The 23,690-nt window shown below is 45.1% G+C and overlaps 1 protein-coding gene across 1 annotated transcript in view; it reads right to left on the reverse strand.

The window, feature by feature from the left end:
• SLC12A8 (solute carrier family 12 member 8) overlaps nt 1–23,690 on the reverse strand; it is a gene marked incomplete at its 5' end in the record, with an annotated part of 147,908 nt that overhangs the window by 118,548 nt on the left and 5,670 nt on the right. Inside the window, 2 exons of the mRNA XM_079704778.1 lie at nt 4,964–5,155; nt 10,173–10,319. Coding sequence (XP_079560904.1) covers nt 4,964–5,155; nt 10,173–10,319 — 339 coding nt within the window. The remainder of the gene's footprint in view (nt 1–4,963; nt 5,156–10,172; nt 10,320–23,690) is intronic.

A 23,690-nucleotide genomic window follows, 5' to 3' on the forward strand; every position in this document is an offset into this window, starting at 1 on the left:
GGGCAAGAGGTAAGGGTAATTATGGAATGTAGGTAAGTAAAAGTATCATAGAGATTTTATATTTGGTATGTGGAGGAGCTAACAAGTGATGTTTTTGTTTGGGAAGTATAGAAAAAGTATAATCATAGCTTCTAAAAGTAGATAATAACTACCCACAGAATGAAAAGCATAGTATCAATAGAACTTCCAAATCAACGAGGGGGAAAATACAACAGAAATAAATTTGAGCCACGTTGGCAAAATATGGAGAAATATTTTAAATTTCAAATTATCTAGAACGTAATAAAAAGGACTGATTCTAAAACTTGGGAAGCACATTAATCCTGCATTCAGAAGGGGAAAAAAGCATAATTCTAAATGTTTATATTAGTTTAAAAATGCAGAAAAATACATGAACAAAGTATTAACTTAAGAAGTGACTTTAAAAATCATTATAAGTAAAAAGACAGTAGGAAGAAGTATTTAATAAAAGGATATATGAAATTAATGAAATAAAAGAAAAAAATGAAAGGATATAAAGAACAAAAGCTGATTTTTTTTGAGATCAATAAAATACATAAACACCTGGCAACCTGATTAAGAGGAAAAGAGAAAGTGCAAAATTACAGACTTTTAGAAATGAGAAAAGGAATAAAACTACTCTTACATAAGAGAGGAAAAAAATAACTAGAGAAAGAATGTGCCACGAATTACCATACATCCATATTATACAATACTAAGCAACTACTTTAAAAGCATGGATTCAAAGCATTGACCTACAAGAATGTCTATGACTTACTGTTCAGTGATAAATAAAAGTCATGGACTGGAGTATGAAATTTGTCCCCATTTTTTTTTTTTTTTTTTTTTTTTTTGCGGTACGCGGGCCTCTCACTGCTGTGGCCTCTCCCGTTGCGGAGCACGGGCTCCGGACGCACAGGCCCAGCGGCCATGGCTCACGGGCCCAGCCGCTCCGCGGCATGTGGGATCTTCCCGGACTGGGGCACGAACCCGCATCCCCTGCATCGGCAGGCGGACTCTCAACCACTGCGCCACCAGGGAAGCCCCCCATTTTTTTAAAAACAAGCAAGCACTTCAAAAATCCATAAATTCATGAAGATGAGCACAGGGAAAGGTGCTGAAGAGGATGCTAGGTGTTCACACTGGTTACTGCAGGAGGGGAGGGAAACTACATTTTCTTTAAATTATCTCTGATATGCTAACTGGCTACAATGAACATCATTTTGTAATTTTAAAGCAATTTTATAAAGGAAAATAAAAACAAACATATTGAGAGTATTATTCTGTTTATGCAAAAACTGTATCTGGGCACATAGAGCACAGTGCATCTAGGATGCAAGGCTCCCCAACAGCAGCCGGCTCTCAGCCAGTGAGCTCGGGCCTGGCCCAGGCTCCGGCCTCCCCTCAGGAGAGGTATGGACAACAGCGGCTGCCAGCCCTTCTCCGGAGCAATCCAACCACCCTAGACGTGGTCTCCCTTCCAACCATGAAGCTTCTCTTCATTGGAAAACATCCCTTTCGATTTGTTTAATGTATAAACCTCCCCAGAATTTATTATATTAAATTATTTTTTTTATCTGCTCTTAAAGTTTATAATCACAGGCGTTCGTTTTCCTCTTTCGTCCTCTACAGAGAACTTCTAACCCTCTGCCACAGGAAGCAGGGGGTGTCACCCGCTATATTTTCAGGGTGTAACGCCTCCCTTCCAGGGCCTCTGTTTTTAAAAAATTGCATTTTCACAATCATAGGCAATTTTCTTTCCATCTTTGGGTACCTACCTAGAAAACCAGAGTTGTTCCTCCACACCCCTTCCCTTCTCACACGAAATCCCTAGTTTAAAGTTTGAATTGGTTGGCTGTATGTCCTACATATGTGTTCCCTCCCACAATGCAAACCCCAGGTCCCTGAAAGTTTTCCAGTCCTCCACTGTTTTTACAGAGTCTAACAAAGAGCAGGTAAGCCATGAATAAATGCTTTTAGACAGGACAGTGCAAGCTGAAGCTGGATGTTCTGGTGTCCAGGGTAAGCAGCCCCAAAGAAGTGCTCAGGTGAGTGGGGCAGGGAGTGAGGAGAGACCCCAGTTCATCACCTCCTCCACTGGCCCAGGGGTCTGACCCCACACTACAGGCCCAGCACCAACGTCTCAGAGAGATGAATGGGGAAGGGTTTGGGAGGATGCAAGGAAATGGAAAGATTTTGTAAGCTTTAAAAATCATTATTTTAAGCGTCTGTATCTCCTAAACGTTGATGCTCTGGGGCAAGGGCCGGCAAACTTTGGCCCTCTGACCAAATCCTGCTGCCGCCTGCTTTGGGCGTAAGTTTGACTGGCACACAGCCACGCCCGCTTCAAACTGTCTATGGCTGCTTTCACACTTACACAGCAGAGTTGAGTCACTGTGACAGAGACCTATGATACCCTCACAAAAAACTAAAACATTTACTATCTAGCCCTTTATAGAAGAAGTTTGCTGACCCTGCTCTGGGGCACAACAGGCCATCTCCTCTGGCAATTACTAAAAACACATGAGTGCATGCATGCCCTGGGATGAGGGAATTAGGGGTAATAAGAAACAGGAATAAGGACCCTCAGAAAACCCAACCACATCCTGGAAGAAAAAGATCTCAAATCAATGACATAACCTTCCACCTTAAGAAACTAGAAAAAGAAGAGTGAACTAAACCCACAGCAAGCAGAAGGAAGGAAATAATAGCGATTGGAGCAGAAATAAATGAAATAGAGGTCAGAAAAAGAATAGAGAAAAGCAACAAAACCAAAAATTGCTTCCTTGCAGATAAACCTTTAACTAGACTAAGAAAAAAAGAGTGAAGACTCGAATGATTAAAATCAGGAATGAAAGGGAGGCCATTGCTACCAATCTTACAAAAACAAAAACAAAAAGATTATAAGGGAATCTATGAATGATTATATGCCAAAACATTAGATAACCCAGATAAAATGGACAAATTACTAGAAAGACACAACCTACCAAAACTCAAGAAGAAACAGAAAATCGGAATAAGCCTATATAAGTAAAGAGACTGAATTAGTAATCAAAAGACTTCCTGCAAAGAAAAGCCCAGGACCATATGGTTTCACCACCAAACTCTACCAAACGTTTAAAGAAGAATTAACACCAATCCTTCACAAACTCTTCCCAAAAATAGAAGAGGAGAGAACACCTCCCAACTCATTCTGTGAGGCCAGCATGAACATGACACCAAAACTAGACAAAGATATCACAAGAAAGCTACAGACCAACATCCCTCATAATATATAGTCAAAAATCCTCAACAAGGGCTTCCCTTGTGGCGCAGTGGTTGAGAGTCCACCTGCCGATGCAGGGGACACGGGTTCGTGCCCCAGTCCAGGAGGATCCCACATGCCGCGGAGCGGCTGGGCCCCTGGGTCATGGCCGCTGGGCCTGCAGGTCTGGAGCCTGTGCTCCACAATGGGAGAGGCCACAGCAGTGAGAAGCCCGCGTACCGCAAAAAAAAAAAAAAAAAAAAAAAAAAAAATCCTCAACAAAATACTAGCAAACTCAATCTAGTAACATATAAAAAGGATTAGCAGCCAAACCCTGATTAGAAAGCCCACCCAGCTCAACTGCAGAAGAAGCAGAGGCATGGAGAGGACACTGACCAGAGGGGCACCAATATTTCTAGCTTTTCTTAGTAAGAAGTTTTTTGATTACTAATTCAATCTCTTTACTTATGTAGGTGTATTCTGATTTTCTGTTTCTTCTTGAGTTTTGGTAGCTTGTATCTTTCTTTGTGAGCACCTTTCCTCCAAGTCACCTCACATACAGGAGGCTTCTTCTCTCTGGGAGGTGGGGAGGCCCAAACATCAGCGCTGGTCCCCTGTCTGTGGTATCTGCTTCAAGAGTGGAGTTTTTTGTCTACCCAGAGAGCAGGGAAAGTGAGGACTGCTGTTTGTCCATCTTGTAGCCTGCTTGGCTATAAAATAGCAGAGAAGTAAAAAAAAAAAAAAAAAAAAAAATCGATATACAAATCCCCAGGGTAATAAACTGACAGTTTATTACTCACCTCCAAACTACCATGCTTAAAGATCTTTCTCCATAAAGGCAAGTGGTTTTTAAGAGGGCACTGACCATGTGTCTGCCTTCCACACATCTCTCCTACACACACACACACACACACAGCTTTGTGCTGTTGGAGAATCAGATGTATTTTTGCTACAATACCCTGCCCCTGCTGCTTTAAAAATAAAAGAAATAGACCAATACTTTCTTTGAGGAGACTCTTGTACTCTTACTTAGACAGATTCTTTTAACTGTTTTTTCAGCCACCCACCACCCTTTGCACCATCATTAAAGCCTTTTTCAGTCCAAGAAGTGCTTACAAAGAGCTGCTTCTTAATGTCTGCATTTGCTTCCTCAGCATTAGGTCACCGTCCCTGTGTTTTAGCTAAACACGCTTCAGTACTTCTCCCTACTCAGTGGTTTTCCGAGGGCCTCCGTCCACATTAGTATTCTCCTTCTCAGACAGAGCATCCACACAGGGGCTTTCAGCCTCCCTGTTCAGGCCATCAAGCTATCAATGCGCCTAGAGCTCCGGTTCATTTGAGAACAGCCTGCTTCTAAGGAAGTCCTTGGCACAAGCAAAATGTCCCCTTTTCAGTGTAAAAGTGCCCCCGGGACCGGGCCACCCAGCTGCCACCCCGGCTCCAGACACTGCTGTGCACTCTCCCCTCCCTAGAACAGTCTGTAAGGATGGTCCCAGCCCAGACCCAGCTCCCTGGTGGAAGCAGGACTCCAGAGACAAAGGGGGTGGAAAGGAAGGAGCCCTGGACTAAGGGTCAGGGCCCTGGACTATGAGCTTGGTTCCACTCTGAGCTCCCCGCAACTGCCCACTTGCCTGTCACCAGGTCAGAGGGGAACGTGGATGAGAAGAAGGTGGCAGAAAGAAAGGCAAGGTAAGCGATTCCACTGGCCAGTGGCCTCACCTGTCCAAACACGTACAGCAGCCCGATGGCGCCTCCGGTCTGCCCGCCGAGGACCGCCGCGATCATGGAGTAGACGCCGCCGGTGCCCACGTCGCAATGCTCCCCAACCCCGATGCCGGACAGCACTGTGACTAGGGCCACCAGGGCGACGAAGGACACCAGAAACACACCCATGAGCACTCCCGTGTTTCCCTGCGGCGGAACAGCAAGGAGCCAGGTCAGGGTTAGGGCACACGGAGGGAGCACTGCCCACCGCTCCCACGCCCCCGGGGGTGGGCACGCTGGAAAAGGACAAAGGCAGGCCCACAGGAGTAAGGCCTGGAAGGGATTCCAGATGAATGTAGTGTCCCTGCAGCAAACTCTTAGAGACTTCCCAGCGCCGACAATGTCAAGTCGAAGCCACGCCATATCCTCTTGAAGCCCCTCCTGGACTCTCCGCTCTCCACCTCCCCAGGCCCCCTCATGCCTCTGCCGACATCCCTCCCCCAGACGCACACGGCGCGCCAGCGTGAAGTCACGTGCCCCCCCGCCCCACCCACCCACCCATGCGGATCCCCTGCGTGGAATGCCTTTCTGCCCGTTCCTCTTCCTTGGCAGGTTCACTCCAACGCATCCCTCAAGACAGGGGTTAGAGTTTCCTCCTGCAGGACGCTGTCCCTGGGAGCCTTCCTCTGGCTCCAGTAGTACCCAGGGCTTAGTGCTTATCACAGCACTTATCACACTGAGTCTTGTTCCCAAGCCCGTCTTTACCTCTGGGCTGCCAAGAGAGCAGGATTAGGTTTGGGTTTTTTTCCTTGCTTTCCTCATTTCTCTTTCATTTGTGTGCACAGCATTCTTCCCGCCCATACTGCATCTACTCTCTTCTCGCACTTCTGACATTTAAAAATGCTTATCACCTGCAAGTTATTTGAACGTTTAGAAGTTCACTGCATTGAAAAATTGGTTTATTTATATGAAAGACCTTTTATAAATGAGTAGAGAAGCATGGGGAGGGGGGAGAAAAAGAGGTAAATATTTTCTTTATTTCTATTTTGACATCTATTGATATTTAGATGGAGGTTGGAGAATGAAGTGGGATTTTTGTATTTGTTAATCTGTTGGATGTTCAGCTGAGAGTAATGCCATACCAAGCAAAATTATGATTCTGTTAATAGAGAAGTGGGAACAAAATGGATCTAAAGTTTGCCACGGTAGACTATATGGTACCTAAAGGATTAGGTTATATTCAGTTATGTTTTATTCAGTTACTTATTTTGCTGTTTTTGTATTTTTAATGAGCTTATATAATTACTATTTTCTTCCTTTGTTCGTACTTTTAAATTGTCTACATGGGATAATTTTTTAAAGTCTGTACCAGTCTTTAAGTTTTCATACCAAAATTGCCACTTCAACGTTTTTCAAATTATAAATATGCTGCCAAATTATTCTTTAGAATTAATATTTTCTATTTTAAAATGACTTGGGCATGACCTCTACTTATTTTAATTTTATGCTATCCTCTAGAAGCTCTACCTTATTTTTGGCATTTCACATTTACCTTTATTTCCATGTTCAAATATGATTTTTCAGGTAAAACTAATGTCAGAATTGAAAAGGAGAGATCATTTTAGGGCAAAAGGATGTATTTGTGTGGTAGCAGCCTCAAAGATGGTCCCAGTGGTCCCCCCCTCCTGGCATTCGTGCCCTTGTGTAATCTGCTCCCCTTGAGCGGGGGCTGGATGGAGTGACTCACTTTTAATGAGCAGAGCCCCGCAGAAGTGATGGGATGTCACTTTTGAGATAAGCGTATGAGAAGACCGTGGCTTTCATCTTGGGCACTTGCTCCCTCCCTCTCTCTTAGGTTGCTGGCCCTGCGGGAAGCCAGCTGCAGTTACTGAGGCAACCCTATGAAGAGGCCCACGTGACAAAGCCTGACAACAACCTCACAAGTGATCCTGGAAACAGACCCTCTGCCAGTGGAGCCTTCCGATGAGAGTGCAGCCCTGACTGACAGCTTGGCTGCAACCCCATGAGAAATCCTGAGCCACAGGCACCCAGCTAAGTTGCTCCTGGATCCCTGAACCACAGTAACGACAAGATAACACATATTTGTTGCTTTAAGCCGCTAAGTGTTGGGATAATTTGTTGTGCAGCAATAAATAATTAACACAACTTGTACTTCACTTTGGGGGTGGGACTGACACTTCTGGATAGCCATTTCTCAAAAAAGTCACCCAGCGAGAGGGTTAAGAGGAGCCCCTAAGATTTAAGAATAGAAAGAGAGCTTACCCTTCTCTCCTTCCACCGTTCCATAAGCAGCCCCTGCATGAGGCAGAGCCCAGGGGCCCAGGCTGTCAGTGCCAGGCCTTCCTCTGCCACAGCAGTCAGGTTGCTGGGCCTCCCCTGGACATAGGCTGGAGAGGTGCTGGGCAGCGGGGTGGCGTCCAGGAAGGGGAAACATTGGAGGTTGATCCCAGAAGCCTGAGAATGGCTGCCAGGACAAGGCATCTGAGCTGGAGGATTTGTGTTTTTGGAAGTGGAGGCCCCTGTAAGTGTGGGAGGAGCATGAGAGGCATCCACACCAGAGAGGTTGCTAACCTTGCTCTAAGCTTTCCACACATTAATAGAGAAAACTTTCAGACCCATCCTGGCTCTGGCTAAGGCTGAACCCTGAGCTAAGGGCCTGGGTATGGAGTAGACCAAGAGCTGAGGAAGGTGTGGCCTCAACCAGGCCTCCTAAGAGGACTAAGAGCCCCATACACCCCACAACAGTGAAGCTCTCATCCCCTGGAATTTGTAGATGTGACGGTTAACTCTATGTGCCAACTTGGCTAGATTATGGTGACCAGTTGTTTAGTCAAACACTAGTCTAGAAGTTGCTGTATATGTATTTTTAAGATGGGATTAACATGTACAATCAGTTGACTTCTTTTTCTTTTATCTTTTGCCCACGCCACGTGGTATGGGGGATCTTAGTTCCCTGACCAGGGATGGAACCCGCGGCCCCTGCATTGGAAGCGCAGAGTCTTAACCGCTGGACCGCCAGGGAAGTCCCACAATCAGTTGACTTTAAGTAAAGGAAATTACCCTCCATAATGTGGGTTGTTTCATGCAATCAGTTGAAGGCCTTAAAAGCAAAGACTGAGGTTTCCCAAAGAAGAAGGAATTTGGTCTCCAGACTGCAACGTAGTAGTTCTGCCTGAGTTTCTAGGTTTTGGACTCAAAAAACTGCAACATCTATTCCTACCTGCATCTCACTTATCCTACAGATTTGGAACTTGCCAGCCCCCATAATCATAGAGCCAATTTCTTACCACAAACACACCCCTCTCTCTCTCTACCTCCATGAGATGATAGAAAATATATACAGCCGTCCCTAGGTATCCACAGGGGATTAATTCCGGGACTGGTCTTGGATACCAAAATCTGCGGATGCTCAAGTCCCATAGTCAGCTCTTCTATCTGCAGTTTCCCTTCCACGGATTCAACCAACCGTGGACCGTGTAGTACTGTATTATTTATTGAAAAAAACCTGAGCATAAGTGGACCGTGCAGTTCAAACCCATGTTGTTCAAGGGTCAACTGTATATTGGTCTCTGTACCTGGTTCCTGGCACAGAGCTCCTGAAACCTTGTCATTTCTTAAGTGATAAGAGCACTAGAAGCATCTCTTGTTCTAACATTTGTCTTTGACCCCATCCCTGACACGGGGCTCCTAAAACCCTTGTAAATTCCTAAGCGATAAAAACACAAGGAGCATCTTTTGTTCTAACGAGGCGGCTGTCAGTGGGCTGCTGGCTGGTCACCAGAAAGACCAAGTGCGATTAGAAGCTTGGAGTTTTCACCACCACCACTCCCAACACACATATACACACTTCTCTAGAGAGGGGGGAGGGGCTAGAAATGGAGTTAATAATTGATCATGTGTGATGTGAAGCTGCTATAAAAATCCACAAAGAATGGGGTTTGGAAAGCTTCCAGGTAGGTGAACATAGCCACATACCAGAGAGTGATGCACCCCAACTCCATGGGGACAGAAGCTCCTGCTCTTGGGACCTTTGCAGACCTTGCCCTAGGTATCTCTTCATCTGCCTTTTCATAATCCTTTAATAAGCTAATAAACATAAATAAGTGTTTCCCTGCTGCTCTGGCAAATTAATGGAATCTGGGAGGGCATGGGTCGTGGGAACCCCGGATGCGCAGCCTCGGTCAGAAGCATAGGTGACAAACTGGACTTGTGATTGGCAGCTGAAGTGGGTGGGGGCAGCTTTATGGGATGGAGCCCTTAACCTGTGGGATCTGATGCTCTCTCCAGGTAGTGTCAGAATTGAGTTACATCGTAGGACACTCAGCTTGTGCCACAGAATTGCTTGATGTGGGGAGAAATCTGGCGACCAGCAGTGTCAAGTGAAGTGTTCCGTGTGAAAGTACGGAGAAAGGCACGGAGGAGAACTGTCGGTTTTTACAATTTCTTCTCCCTCCCCCTCCCCCCCTCCCCCTCCCCTCCCCTCCCCCTCCCTCCCCCTCCCCTCCCCTCCCCCTCCCTCCCCCTCCCCCTCCCCTCCCTCTCCCTCTCCCTCCCCCTCCCCCTCCCCTCCCTCTCCCTCCCCCCCTCCCCTCCCTCTCCCTCCCCCTCCCCCTCCCCTCCCTCCCCTCCCCCCTCCCCCTCCCCTCCCCCTCCCCCTCCCCTCCCCTCCCCTCCCTCCCCCTCCCCTCCCCCTCCTCCCCTCCCCCTCCCCTCCCCCTCCTCCCCTCCCCCTCCCCCTCCCCCTCCCCCTCCTCCCCTCCCCCTCCCCTCCCCCTCCCTCTCCCTCCCCCTCCCCTCCCCTCCCCTCCCCCTCCCCCCTCCCTCTCCAGGCAGGGCATCAGACGAGTTAAAGAACACCAGGAAAGCTGGAGAGGGTCACAAACTGGAGGCAAACTTGCCATCAGCCTGCTCTCTCTGACCCACCTCTAGTCCCACCCACAATGTGCTCTGACTTCTGTGCTCATATTCCTGTAGGTAAATCCATGGTGAGGCTTCCCCAGGCACCTCTGTCTGAGGCCCAGGTTCTCAGGATTCTCATTTAAAAAGCAATACTAGCTACTCCATGTACTTGATCTTGTTCTGTGCTTCCGGAGCATCAGTGCTTCAGGAATCTGTTGACTACACTGTGGAATACCCAAGGGTGACAGAGCTTTCCATGCCCCAGGCCCACAGGAGGCTCCAGGGCCACCAGCTCATCACTCACCACCAGCCAGCCAGTCCTCAAGAAAAGGACAACCCCAAAAATGTTGATCATGCAGGACGTGAACACACCATCCCAGGTCCCGAACAGCACTGGTTCCCATATGAACAGCTGGATCTTCCACCAGGGCTGGGGCTGGGCCAGGGCCTCCTGAAAACAGGGCACACAGGAGTCAGCTCAGCAGCAGTGGGGAGGACTGGAGCGGGGAGGGGAACGGAGGTGGGTGCTGGGAGAACTCAGCTTTAAAGCTCTCCTGTTGGGCCATGCCCTGTAGACCTGTGCGCATAGCAATTCCTGTGCGTTCGCAGCCAGAGCTGTTCAGCAAACTCAGTTCCCTTTCCTTCTGGCCACTCGGGAGACTGCATTTCCCAGTCTCTTTACAGGCGGTGTGGCCACGTGACTGAGTTCCAGCCACTGGGATGCGGGTGAACGCGGGATGCTGGGCTCCAGCTCTGACGTGGGTCAGGAGCTCTGGGTGATGCCATCCTCCCTTTCAGTCTCTCCCTTCCTGGTGGGAAGAACAGCTTCCAGCAGTTACTAATCTTTGGGGAACCTTCCTTTACTTACCTTTTTCTCCTCTGGCCCTTCTAACACTTCTGTAATGAATTCTATGTATTAAATTCCCTCTATTTAAAAAATCTAGGGCAGTTTCTGTGTTCCTGACTGAACACTGGCTGGTACGGTGATCCCTAAGTACCCTTCCATCCCATACCCCAGGATCCCAAGGCATCATTTGGCAGTTGTCTAGAATCACAGGCTAACAAGTGGTGAGACAGATGCTTTCCTCATTTTTCCAATTCAGAAATAACAAAGGCACTTACAGTACACCCATACAGAAACTCTTTACTAAAAGGACAAAACCTTATAGAAATACTAAAACGATCGTAAGCAAAATCAGTAGCCACTCATACGATGAACTGCTCCTGCATAGGTTTAGTAATTAACCTAAATTCAGACATCACTGGAGTCTTCCAATGGCCTCAAACTACTGCAGCAGTGATGAAATGATTCTCACCTTGGGGTGGGGAAGGGAGGCACCCAGCTAAGACCCACTGTGTGCACTAAGCCTAACTGGTTCGTGTATGTGAACTATAACCTCAGGGAAATGGCAGAAAAGTCAAGGGACAGGGGAAATCTAAGGTCCAGAGTCAGGGGCAGGGGCCCTGAACAGCTGAGAACAATGGGTGCGCTCATGCTCTAGGACCAAGGCCAGAGGCCAACTATGCTCAGTCAAAACAAAAGGAGAGGATCCCAGCTTCCCCCCTTGTATCGCACACCTACAGATGAAAAAAGGGCCTCAAGAAATCATCAGGGCCATCAATGAAGCCACGCAGGACAGATGGGCCGGGGGACTCCTGACACCAGCTGAAACACCTTTCATCTCTGTATATTTCTGTGCATCTGTCTTTTGCAAACCACTAATGAGGAATCTCCTGAAAGTCAATAAACATGAGAACAGTGATCTTGGCTAAGAGCGAAGACCCTGCCAACCTATGCTTATCTTTGAACAAATGGTACCAAGGGACTTTGTGGTAAGTAAGATTGTTTTCCAGGATCCTAATCTCAAAACTCAGGACCTGGCCCAACTTCCCGTCTCTGCTTGTGTTCGCTTCCTACCATGGCTTGTTACAGGCCTACTATTTATTAGAAACAGTCATAACAATAGCAACTATCAGCAACAAAGAGTAATAATTTAGGGAGTGCTTTCGGCTTCCACATCAATTCCCCACTTTGGTGCTCAGGTCACCCCGGGAGCGAGGCAGGAAGAGGGCCCCTGTCTACAGCCAGCCGAGGAAAGCGAGCCCTGGAGAAGAGACACAACCAGCCTAGGTCCACAGTTGGGGTTAGAATTCCCCAACCCAGACTGTAAAACCTGCACCACAGGTCACAGGCCCTCTTCTCTCCTAAATTTCAATGTTTCAGGTGCAATTTCTAACATCCTGGATTTCGCTTAATTGTGAGTACCTCTGCTTTACCCTTAAAATTCCTGTAGTGATTTTAGAAACTGTATAGCTCTGTCATCACAACCTTCATATTTCCCCTCTAAAACCTGTTTTGTTTATTTGTTTATTTACCTAATGGGGGTATGAAAAGCTTTTCACTCCCTAGATCTCACTGGACTAAATCAGCCTTAAAGGTGCTTCACAGATGAATGAGGCCGAAACTTTAGGAGACTCTTTACCCTGAGAATAAAGGTGTAAGTGAAGGTATACATGGCTTGAAATGGGTTTGGTGCCCAAGTCATGACAGTTTATTTCAGGACATTTAGAGGAGTGCACATACCTTTTCTTACCAAGTGACACAAGAACACAACTAAGTCTTCCCAAAGCCTGCTCATCTGATACTGGCAAGAAGCACCTAAGTTTGACCCAAGGTTGGGGCCCTGATGTTTTGAGAGAGAGAGAGAGACATAAGCCAGTGAGAGAAAAGGAAGAAGAAACAAAAGCACCAAAAAGGGGAGCTAGGATGAGATGGAGAACCCTAGAATAAAATGACAAATAGGTACTCGGGAGACCCCAAGGGACAATTCCCAGCACCCCCGCAGACACGCTGCCGCCAACATCAATACAGGACGCCAGCCCGGGGCCCATGCTTGTCACCTCTCCCTGGCCCACCACACCCTCCAGCCTCCCCACTTTCAGGACGCCCTCAGCCTTCTGCACTGCCCCAGGGTTGGCCTTGTGGAGAGTGCCGGCCTGACAGGCAGCTCAAACCAGCTCCCTTGCACAGTAACTACCATTGGGCCGGCCCAATTCTGACACCAGTGCCAGTGGGGGGCGGTTTCTCCTACACCAAGCAATTCTCTGACACCAGTGGGTGTCCCATAGTTCAAGACAACTCTGACACTGCCCACCCAGAGACAGTGCCATCCCACAGTCAAGGGCTCAGTCCTACCAGACTGCCCCTCAGATGCCAATCCCAAGTCCACGTTGTCCCTATGCTTCTGACCCACGGGCTACTGATCAGAGGTTCCCACCACCCCCGTCTTGGGTTCAGTTAATTTGCTAGAGCGGCTCACAGAACTCAGACAAACATTTTACTTACTAGATTACCAGCTTATTATGAAAGGATATGACTCAGAAGCCACCAGATGAGGGGGTTTAGGGAAAGGTTTGAGGTCCATGGCCTCTCCCAGCGCACTCTCCCACCACCTCCATGTGGTCACCAACCCAGAAGCTCTCCAAACCCTCTTTTTGGGGTTTTTCTGGAGGCTTCATCACATAGGCATGACTGATTTCTTTCCCCTACCCTGAAAGTTCCAACCCTCCAATCACATGGCTGGTTCCTCTGTAACCAGCCTCCATCCTAGGTGATTCTAAAAGTCACCTCGTTACTATAAACCCAGTGGTGGCTGAAGGCGTTTGTTATGAATATCAAGACACCTTATCACTCTTATCCCTTAGGAAATCCCAAGGGTTTTAGGAGCTCTGTGCCAGATATCTATTTATTATAAATCACAGTATCACAACTGGCTAATCCCCAACCCTGCTCTCTGTCTGTCCTGCCAGCTCTCGCCAATCCCCTTCAGCTCTTGCTCAGATAGGCTGTGGGCAGAGCCATGTCTGCAGCATAAGCAGACATCCAATAGGAGGACAGGATATCAGCTTCTCCCGCCCACTCAGGGACCGCATGCCAAACCCCCTCCTTTACGGGAGGGTAAGGAAGCTCATCTCGTCTCATATGTGCCCTCCCACAAAGGCTGTGGCTCACAGACTCTCCCTTTGTGCCTCTCCCTAGTCATTTCTGTTGCCCAGGGAGAGGGAGGTGGAATAGCTGGGGTGACAGGGGGTGAGAGTTGGGCCAGTTCTGGGCTATCTTGTGCTTGGTACCAACTGTTGATAACTCTCTTAGAACCTCATTGTCTTCAGATTTGGGCCCCAGTCATCAATTCCGAAATAACAAGAGTCTCATTCAACACTATATGACATAGACATGACAGGTTGCGGGGAAAGGCAGGTGGCAGTAGGATGTGTGCTGTGCCCAGTATGGAGGCTACTGGGAAGCAGGGGTGGAAACTAAGAAAGAAGAGACAGAAAGGTGAGGGGCAAAGCAATCCCTCAGAAAGGGGACCACAGACAGCCTCAAGGGGCAGGTTCCTCGCTTTCCTGAGGACCCTCAGGTTGGCAGGGACAACTTGGCAGGTTCCAGGGCACAGAGACTTGGAGTCTGGCCACGGGTGATCGCACCTGTGCGCTGCTCGTTGCTAGGGCTTTCCTTCCCAACCTCCCAGAACAAGGAGCCAGGCCCTCTAAGCCCAGGGCTGCACCCCACACTGGAGACACCACGGCCGCCTGGTGGGTGTTTTAGTTCAGAGGTAGAAGTCTTTCTCCCGTGAGAATCTTCACACTCGAGCAGGGCATCTAGAAAGACAGGGAAATCACACCTGAAAGGTGTCCAGGGTGGGAAACACGTGGCTTCCTGCATCCAGCAAGTGGAGCTGAGTAAGACAGAGAAAAGCTCTGCTATGGGCAATGATGCGAGCTCCCACCCAGGAGCCTCTTGTCTCAAACAGCCACCGCCCTCCCACCGGCCACCCTCCAGGCCTTACTGAACACAGCTGAAATGTGAGATAACACCTATTGTCTCTCCTGGCAGCTGGAGGAAAGGAGACTGGTAAGAAACTCTGCTTCTGCCCACTGGGGTCAGGAGCGGATCAGAGCAAGACATAGCCTTCCTCCCAAAGACTGGTTCTACCTGGAGCATGCACACATGCGCCAGCAGCTTGCTTTCTGAAAGCTAATTATTTAATTATTACTCACACATCAGAGAATATCCCAAGCTGCTGCTGAACTGTGATGCACTGAGCAGAGTGGGTGCCACATTCCTCTCCTCTGGCTCTGAACAGGCACCACAGGCTGCAGCTGGGCAGGGGGGCAGCAGGGCTCCACGGGCCAGCGGCCGCCTGTGGTACCTACATACCTGCCTCAAGGTGGGCTGCGCAGTTTAGATGAGGTGATAATCGTGAAAGTTTTTTTGGTTAGCACGAAGCACATCAGGCAGTTTTAAATGGGGGTGAGGATTTCTTCAGGAAAGTTGGAAAGAAGAGAGGTCTTACTGATTGTGCATCTTCTATCTGCCCTGGTACCTCGTCCTCATGTTTCAGGTGAATCCTTGCTCTACAGTTCAGCCTGAAAGCTGCCTCTCTCCAACCCCTGCCCAGTCGCAGCGCTGGGGCAGCCGGCCCCTTCTGTATTGTACTAGGAGTTCGAGAATGGGTGTCCGATGAGCGCTCTGCTACCCTGACTGAAGCTGGTAATGGGAACTGCTCCGCAGGACCCCCACGGAGTGGTCAAAGCCTGATTTCCCTGGATTCGAATCTGGGCAGCACGCTTGGTCAGCACTGATTTAGGCACTCCTAGAAATGTGAGATCTTCGTGGCTGTGCGGATATCTTCTGCACAGAACAGGTTCAAAAGCCAGTGTCTCCGTAACAGTAGTTCCCGGTGCTTGATCTGTGGCTCTTCCATCTTGTGCATTCTGACCCCGGTCCAAGGCCAGGAATCTCCCAAGGCACAACCTGGTCAGGCAACCACACAGGCCCAGGAGTGGCAAGACCCATGGACGCTGTGACAGTGTTGATGTTGGTGGGGCCCCTGCCCGAGCCCTGCCTCTCAGAGCTATACAGCAGCTCATTCCCCACAGAGCGGCCACCTCTGTGCTCAGAATGCAGAACCCACAGACACAATGCTCTGGGCACCTGACAGCACCCCACAGATCTAAATTCCCACAGCAGCGATGCCATGGCCACCTAAACAAGAGCTTCCCCTTCCCTTCCCAGCCTCCTTGGCAGAAGGACAGAGCCCCCTGCGAGACTCAGGCTGCCACTAGACAGTCTATCTCAGTTTAACATCAGGAGGAGAAACACAGACCCTAATGCCCACCCCCAGTAACAGGCAAACCAGCTAAAAATCAACTGCAAAAGAATTATTTTTCCAGGTGCTTCAGTGGATCAGACAATATTATACCCATTTAAGAATTCTTATGTACTAAGTACTTTTGATGTTTGGAATCACATCAATGTTTTATATACTCAAAATTAAACAAAATCAAATCAAATCGACAGGATGAGAGAGAAAAATTAAAACAGAATGCAAAGAGAAACAAATTAACCTAACTATAATTCTAATGAATAATATAACCACACCGAAGGTGGAAAAAGCTGAGCAGAGTTAACTTTTGAACATAGTACTTTGACTATGTGCTCTCAGTCTAAAGACAAGTAACTAACTACAAACTAATACAAATTCTAGATAGAAAGTTTGCTTTTTGCAGGGGTAGGAGTTACCACTCCTGAATCTACCTTCCATGAATTGCAGGACTGAGCAAATAAGTAAATATACCGACTGGGAGTCAAGTTTCTCACTATTGGAGAAGGCAGTTAAAACTAAGAAAAGAGGGCTTCCCTGATGGTGCAGTGGTTGAGAGTCTGCCTGCCGATGCAGGGGACATGGGTTCGTGTCCTGGTCCGGGAAGATCCCACATGCCATGGAGCGGCTGGGCCCGTGAGCCATGGCCGCTGAGCCTGCGGGTCCAGGGCCTGTGCTCCGCAATGGGAGAGGCCACAACAGTGAGAGGCCTGCATACCGCAAAAAAAAAAAAAAAAGTGAGGAAAGAAGAATGAACCCTGGTGTGATCAATTAGAATTAGAGGTATCAGTTTGAATTTATAGTTTTTAATATATAGAGATAGACATATCTATACATATCTATATCTATATCTATATCTATATATCTGTCTACTTAAAGGGTCTGTAAGTCAAGACACCCCAGTAGCAATGAACATACCTAGCACCCAGATCTTGGTCTCTAAATATCATTTCTCACTTTAAGGAGCCAGAGCTCTTTGGAGAAATAGCTGATTCAGGGCTGGGGTAGAAAAAGTATAAAATGAGCCTACAATATTTTGTGCCAGAAAGTAAGGAAGGGCTCCTAAAAATGATGAGGATGTGTCATAAGGACATAGAAGCCAGCTTGAAGGGGCACCCACTGGCCAAATCTGGAACAATTTGAACATCAAAATCAATAATAATCGCAATAGAATACACATGGGAAAAATAAGAATCTGAGTCCATACAGATATAAGCAAATGAATAAATTAAAGTAAGAGGAAGGAGGGAAAATTCTTCTTTATAGAAGACCAAGTAATATATGTAGAAGAAATATGATGTTAGAAAATCACCATTCTGCAACCATCACAGTAATAACTGAGTCTGCCAAGAATCATCAATGTATGCTAAAGCTAATGGCTAGAAAATTGATGAGGAACTGGATATTTCCATAGTCTCAAAGTATCCCCAACAAATTATTTATTAGTTACAAAGGGAAAATTAGTAACTTTAGAGTGGATTAACCTAGTGGGCACCACCTTAAATAAGTAACTAAAGTTAACATTACCAATAATGGGACAAGTGGAAACCCTGTGCCTCCCTCCTGATATGACGCCTGGAAAAGAACACAGTATCATTCTATGGGTTCCTGCCAAAAATGCAAAACCTGAATCTAATCATGAGAGTTCACGTCCCAAACTCAGAAATATTCTACAAAAAAAACTAGCCTGTGTTCTGCAAAAAAATGTCAAGATCACGAAAGACAAAGAAAGGCTAAGGAACCATTCCAGATTAAATGAGACTAGAGAGGTGTGATGACTAAATGCACTGCGTGATGCTGGATTGGCTCCCGGTCCGGGAGAAAAAGCTACAGGATATTAGTGAGATAACTGGCAAAAGTGGACTGTGAAACTGTGGATTAGATAATAGGATTTATCAATGTTAAATGTCTTGATCTTTTTTTTTTTTTTAGTATTCCATAGTCCAGCCATCCAGGCATGGACTATGGTTATTTTATTTTATTTTATTTTATTTGACCACACCAAGTGGCTTGTGGGATCTTAGTTCCCCAACAAGAGGCTGAACCCAGGCCCTTGACCATGAAAGTGTGGAGTCCTACCCACTGGACCAGGGAGTTCCCTAAGTGTCTTGATCTTGATAAATATAATGTGGTTAGGTAAAAGAAAAGTTCTATTCTCAGGAAACAGACAATGAAGTATTTATGGACAAGGGGACATGATGTCTACAAATTAGTTCCAAATGGTTCAGGAAAAATATATATATAATCAAATATAATAGGTATTAAAATATATATTATATATATGGAATAGAAATATATGTATATATAGAGAGAGAGCACACAAATAATAAAGCAAAAGGAGAAAATGTTAATAACTGGTAAATCTGAGTCCAGAGTATACGGCGGTTGTTTGTACTGCTGTGACTTTCTGTAAGTGTGAAATGTTATCAAAAGTTTAAAAATAAATAAATAGTAAAAGCAATTTTTATTTTTTAAAAGAAGCCCAGACATATTTAAAGAACAGCTTGTTCACTCTTGTACCTCTAGTGCCCAACATGGAACAGGTACTTACTAAATGTGTTAGTTAAATGAATGAATGAATGAATACAATGTGCTTTAGAGAGTGACATTAGACACCTCTTTTAAGGTAGCAGAATATGCACTTTTCTACCTTCCAAATTACCATGACAATGACAGAAAAGATGTGGTTTTTTTTTTTTTAAGTATGAAACTATAGTTATAACTAGAAAGGGAAAAAACCAAGTGCCACTAGCAGATCAGACATTTGGAGAGATTCCTGCAGATGGGCTTGGAGGGGCAAAAAAAAAGCAAGTGATAGAGCAGCCCAGGGCAGCCAAGAGAAGAGCTACCTTCCAAGGTACCTGAGAAGTTCCAAGTTCAGAGCCAGAGAATGCTAGGAGAAGACATAGGCCACAGCAATCACTGGGCATAACATTATATTGGAGGCTTTATCATGTAGATGGAAGTAACATATATAGCATAAAAGACTGGAGGGCAGTGTTGGTAAACGCGCCTATGTGATTGTCAATTCCTACATTTTACATTGAAGTGGTACAATATTAACTCTAAACAAACTGAAAATTTTAAAATGTATATTTAATCTCTAGAGCAGCCATTCTCAAACCTTTTGATCTCCAGACCCCTTTACATTCTTAAAAATTACTGAGGATTCCAAAGAGCTTTTGTTTATGCGTGCTACAACTATCAGTATTCACCATACTAGAAGCTTAAAGTCAGATATTTTCAAATACTTATTAATCATTTAAACATAATAATAATAAACCCATTATCTGTTAAAATTAGTAACATGTTTGCATGAAAAATAACTACTTTCCCAAACAAAAATATTCAGTGAAAAGAGATGCCTTGTTATACATTTTGCAAATCATTTTAATGTCTGGCTTGATAGAATACAGCTGGATTCCCATATCTACTTCTGCATCCAATCTGTTGTAAAATGTTTTTTAAATACATGAAAACAATTTGGCCTTCCGTACTTCTATAGTTAGAAAAGGAAAGAGTAATTTACTACCACTATTCCATATATGAAAAAAATTCCTGTCACCCAAAAGATAAGAGAATTATACTCAAAAAAAGGTGACATGGGATATAAGAAACAGCAGTAGCTGCATATGAACCAAAAGAATTAAAGGGAACTTGAAAAAAATTAAGACTCTATAGCTCAGAAGCAGCAAAGCCTTAACAACTATTGCTTGTGTTTTCTTCTCCATGAGTCTAATAACATCACTTGGTTATTCAGTTAAACACACACATATACATCTTACTATTGCAAATTTATAGTACTATTTATAGGTGTAAAATTTTTATAACAAACATGGAAGTACTCATTACAATTACAGAAAAATATAGAAATTTTATAAACCTTGACAATGTAAAAATAATAATCCAACTAACAAAAAATTCAAAATGAAATGAGAGAAATGGAAGGAAGGGTAAATGTGCCAATGTCCTCTTTTGTCATATCAGGAAGCAATAAGTAAACTGATAATAAATTGATAACTTAGTCTAGAAATTGAGGTATAGATAAATTATCTAAAGTTATAATGATAACCACTAGGGAAAATGAAAACCAGAAACCAGAAACCATTAGTGACTGTCTCTGGGGAATGGTGGTGGAGGAACAGAGGAAGAAGGCTTTTAATTTTATATAATTCTCTCATTTAAAAAAAAATTTTTACTGCATGCATGTAGTACGTGTATAATAAAAATAGTAACATCTTTATTTGAAGAAAACTTTACCACTTTATTAGAAGTATTTGAAAAATAAAATGCTGACTTCAAGTTAGTAATTTATTTATAACTCACCTTCATTTTATGCAGTGGATGGATTCACCAAAAGATGCCTGTGATTTGAATCACATTTTAAATGTACTGGAAATATAGTCTACTTAAAAATAGTGAAGTCTTTGGTAAAATTAATGTCTGTCCCTAACATTTGTGTATCTTTTTTAAAAATTAGAATTTGCCTTCGCTTTGTGTTGTTGTTGTTTTTTGGTTTTGGGGTTTGTTTATTTGTTGGGTTTTTTTTTTTTTTTTTTTTTTACTGATAACTGCCTAAAATAAAAAGGGAAAGCTACTCAAAATGAGTCACAGCTTTCTGTTTTAAGTTCTATAAACACTGGGATTCACTTTAGAGCAAATTTATCACCTGGATCAGACATAACTATTTTTGGCTAAATGAGGGTCGCTAGGCTACCATGGCTTCAAATTCATCAGTGAGCACCTAAATCCTATAACTGCTGACAGAGACTGTGGATGTGATTTACAAGCTATCTGCAGATTGGGAAAAGAACATCACAGACTTTTTTACACAGATCAGTGGTTTTTACTTCACTAGCTTTTTCTCTTTCATTATGCCTATTCATGTAAAGAAGAAAACACTCACACATCAAAACAAAAACAAAAGGAATGTACCCTTCTCTTGAGAAGTGGTAATGACAACAATATCCTACTAGATAGGCATTCTAGCCAGAATAGGTACTACCTCTGGAGACTGCTCATGCCAAGCTATTCTGAAGCACACCACTATCACTACAATCACTAGTCTTTTGATGAAGTTATTAAACTCAGAAGGAAAGAAAACAAATTTTAAGAATCAGATTACATTACTACTTGATAATGATTAATGAGCAAAAAGAGATACTGAATTATACTCAATAAGGTAGGTATATTTCTTTAAATCTTACTACACTTATTTGATATTGTTCTATGAATACACATCTATCTAGTATTTAAACTGTTATCCTGAAGAGATATATTTTGGTCAGAGAAAGAATAAAATGAATGGAAAAATAAGCTAAAATTCAGTTATCCACCCCTATATGAAACCAGGTTGTTCAACCAGGCCAGACCAGAGTCTAAGCACCACCTAGTGGCCTCTTACTCAAATTACAAGAAAAGTACTTCAGAGCCATTAACACAGCATCTAGGATCCTCCTTGCAACCCCAAACTATTAAATAATGGCAAGGACTGCATTTTTTCTATATCTGACCATGGATGAAATATACCTTAAGGCAGTAAGAAATTTTTAAGTCATCTAGTCCATTTATTCATAGCTAGGCAGAATGTATTAATCATGTTTTTTCCTTTCTATAACTTATGACATTATGACTCTTAAAAATCTTGCAGGACTTCCCTGGTGGTGCAGTGGTTAAGAATCTGCCAGGGGACGGATGGGGGACACAGTTTCGCGTCCTGGTCCGGGAAGATCCCACATGCCATGGAGCAACTAAGCCCGCGCGCCACAACTACTGAGCCTGTGCTCTAGAGCCCGCAAGCCACAACTACTGAGCCCGCGTGCCACAACTACTGAAGCCCGAGCCCCTAGAGCCCATGCTCCACAGCAAAAGAAGCCACCACAATGAGAAGCCCGTGTACCTCAACGAAGAGTAGTCCCTGCTCGCCGCGACTAGAGAAAGCCTGCACGCAGCAACAAAGACCCAACACAGCCAAAAATAAATAAATTTTTAAAAATTAAAAAAAAGAATCCGCCTGCCAATGCAAGGTACACAGGTTTGAGCCCTTGTCTGGGAAGATCCCACATGCCGCGGAGAAACTAAGCCCATGCACCACAACTATTGAGCCAGCATGCCACAAATACTGAAGCCCGCGTGCCTAGAGCCCGTGCTCCACAACAAGAGAAGCCACCGCAATGAGAAGCCCACTCACCACAATGAAGAGTAGCCCACGCTCTCTGCAACTAGAGAAAGCCTGTGCGCAGCAACGAAGACCAAACACAGCCAAAAGTATCAATCAATCAATCAATCAATCTTAAGGGCCAGGGAAGAGATGAACCTTCCCAGGGCTAACCAGTTCTTTATATATATATATATATATATTTTTTTTTTTTTTTAATTAGTTTCTAACCAGTTCTTATAGATAGGAAACAGCTGGCAAGGAGCATGTCTTTCATATGCAAACTTACCAATTCTGAGTATATTCCCCAAGCCACCCCCTTTATCTAATTCTCACACAACGAGCCAGTATTTCTCCTGCCCTAAATCATCCCCAGGCCAGGTGCTAGGAAACTAGAGGCCATCTCTATAGCCAAAGCCCACCAGAACTATTCAAACCAGCCAGTCCTAAGCTGTTTGCTCTGCCCTGCCCTGCCCACCAAAAGCACAACAAAGGCTCTGGCCCAGGCTTTCCCTTCATTCCTGCTTTTGTCTCCTGACCAGAACCTGACACTTCCCCTGTGTCCCTGCATGGCATTCCTCCTTCTCTTGGGAAATGTAAGCAATAAATTCTTCTTTCAATGGCACTGATCTCTCTGTGTCGTCACTCAATCACCTCTACAAATGAAGATCCTGTGGGTACAAGTGAGACAATCCCACCTAATTCATTTCAGTGAAGAATCGCTTTCATTCTAGTTTCTAGGGCACCTTCATCCAGAAAATGTCTCCATTCCACTTTTTACAAATATGAAGCATTTTCAGAGCATTGTCATTTTCAGGGTTGACCTCCTAGGCTAAGTGATACACAGGGCTGTAAAGTGGAAAGGGGTGAAGATAACAGAGAAAGAGCAGGAAAGGGCGACAGAGCCCACATGAAAGCTGCAGACTTATCTCAACCCTGAGAGTGGTTTCTGCGCTTTCTTCTCTCCCAGGTTCCAGCACCATAGCCTCTTTTCTTCTGTCACCTCACATAGGTGGCTCTGTCCGGGTACCACTGGTCTTTCACAGTGAAGCTAATAGCTTAAGTCTCCAACACCCTTCACGTGCATTAAGTCCCTCCCAAAGATTACACCTAATTTTGTATTTGTATCCTTTTTACTAAAGAGAATCGCTAAAAACTTTACAAGCTTCATGCCCTATAGAAGCTGGGAGGGTGATAGGGGTTATGGCTCCAGGAATCCCAGATGTGAGCCCTTCTCTTCCACCCAACCACTCTGGACCCCAGTTTCCCTATCTGTACAAGAGGTGCCAACAAGACAGTCTTGTCCTAGGTTCCCTTTTCTTTTCTCCTCAGATGCATTCATTTCTCTATATTCTAACAAAGCAATACGCTGTTACCTAGCATGTGGCTGCCGAGGCTTGCTTTGCATATTGGCTTTTTAAAGATGCTAAAACGGGTCTGAAAACGCATAGCAAAAATATAAGTCAGTTCGTCACTGTACGCTGGCTAATAAGGGCAC

Source organism: Hyperoodon ampullatus (assembly GCF_949752795.1).
Source record: "Hyperoodon ampullatus genome assembly, chromosome: 5".
In the NCBI taxonomy this organism is placed as follows: domain Eukaryota; kingdom Metazoa; phylum Chordata; class Mammalia; order Artiodactyla; family Ziphiidae; genus Hyperoodon; species Hyperoodon ampullatus.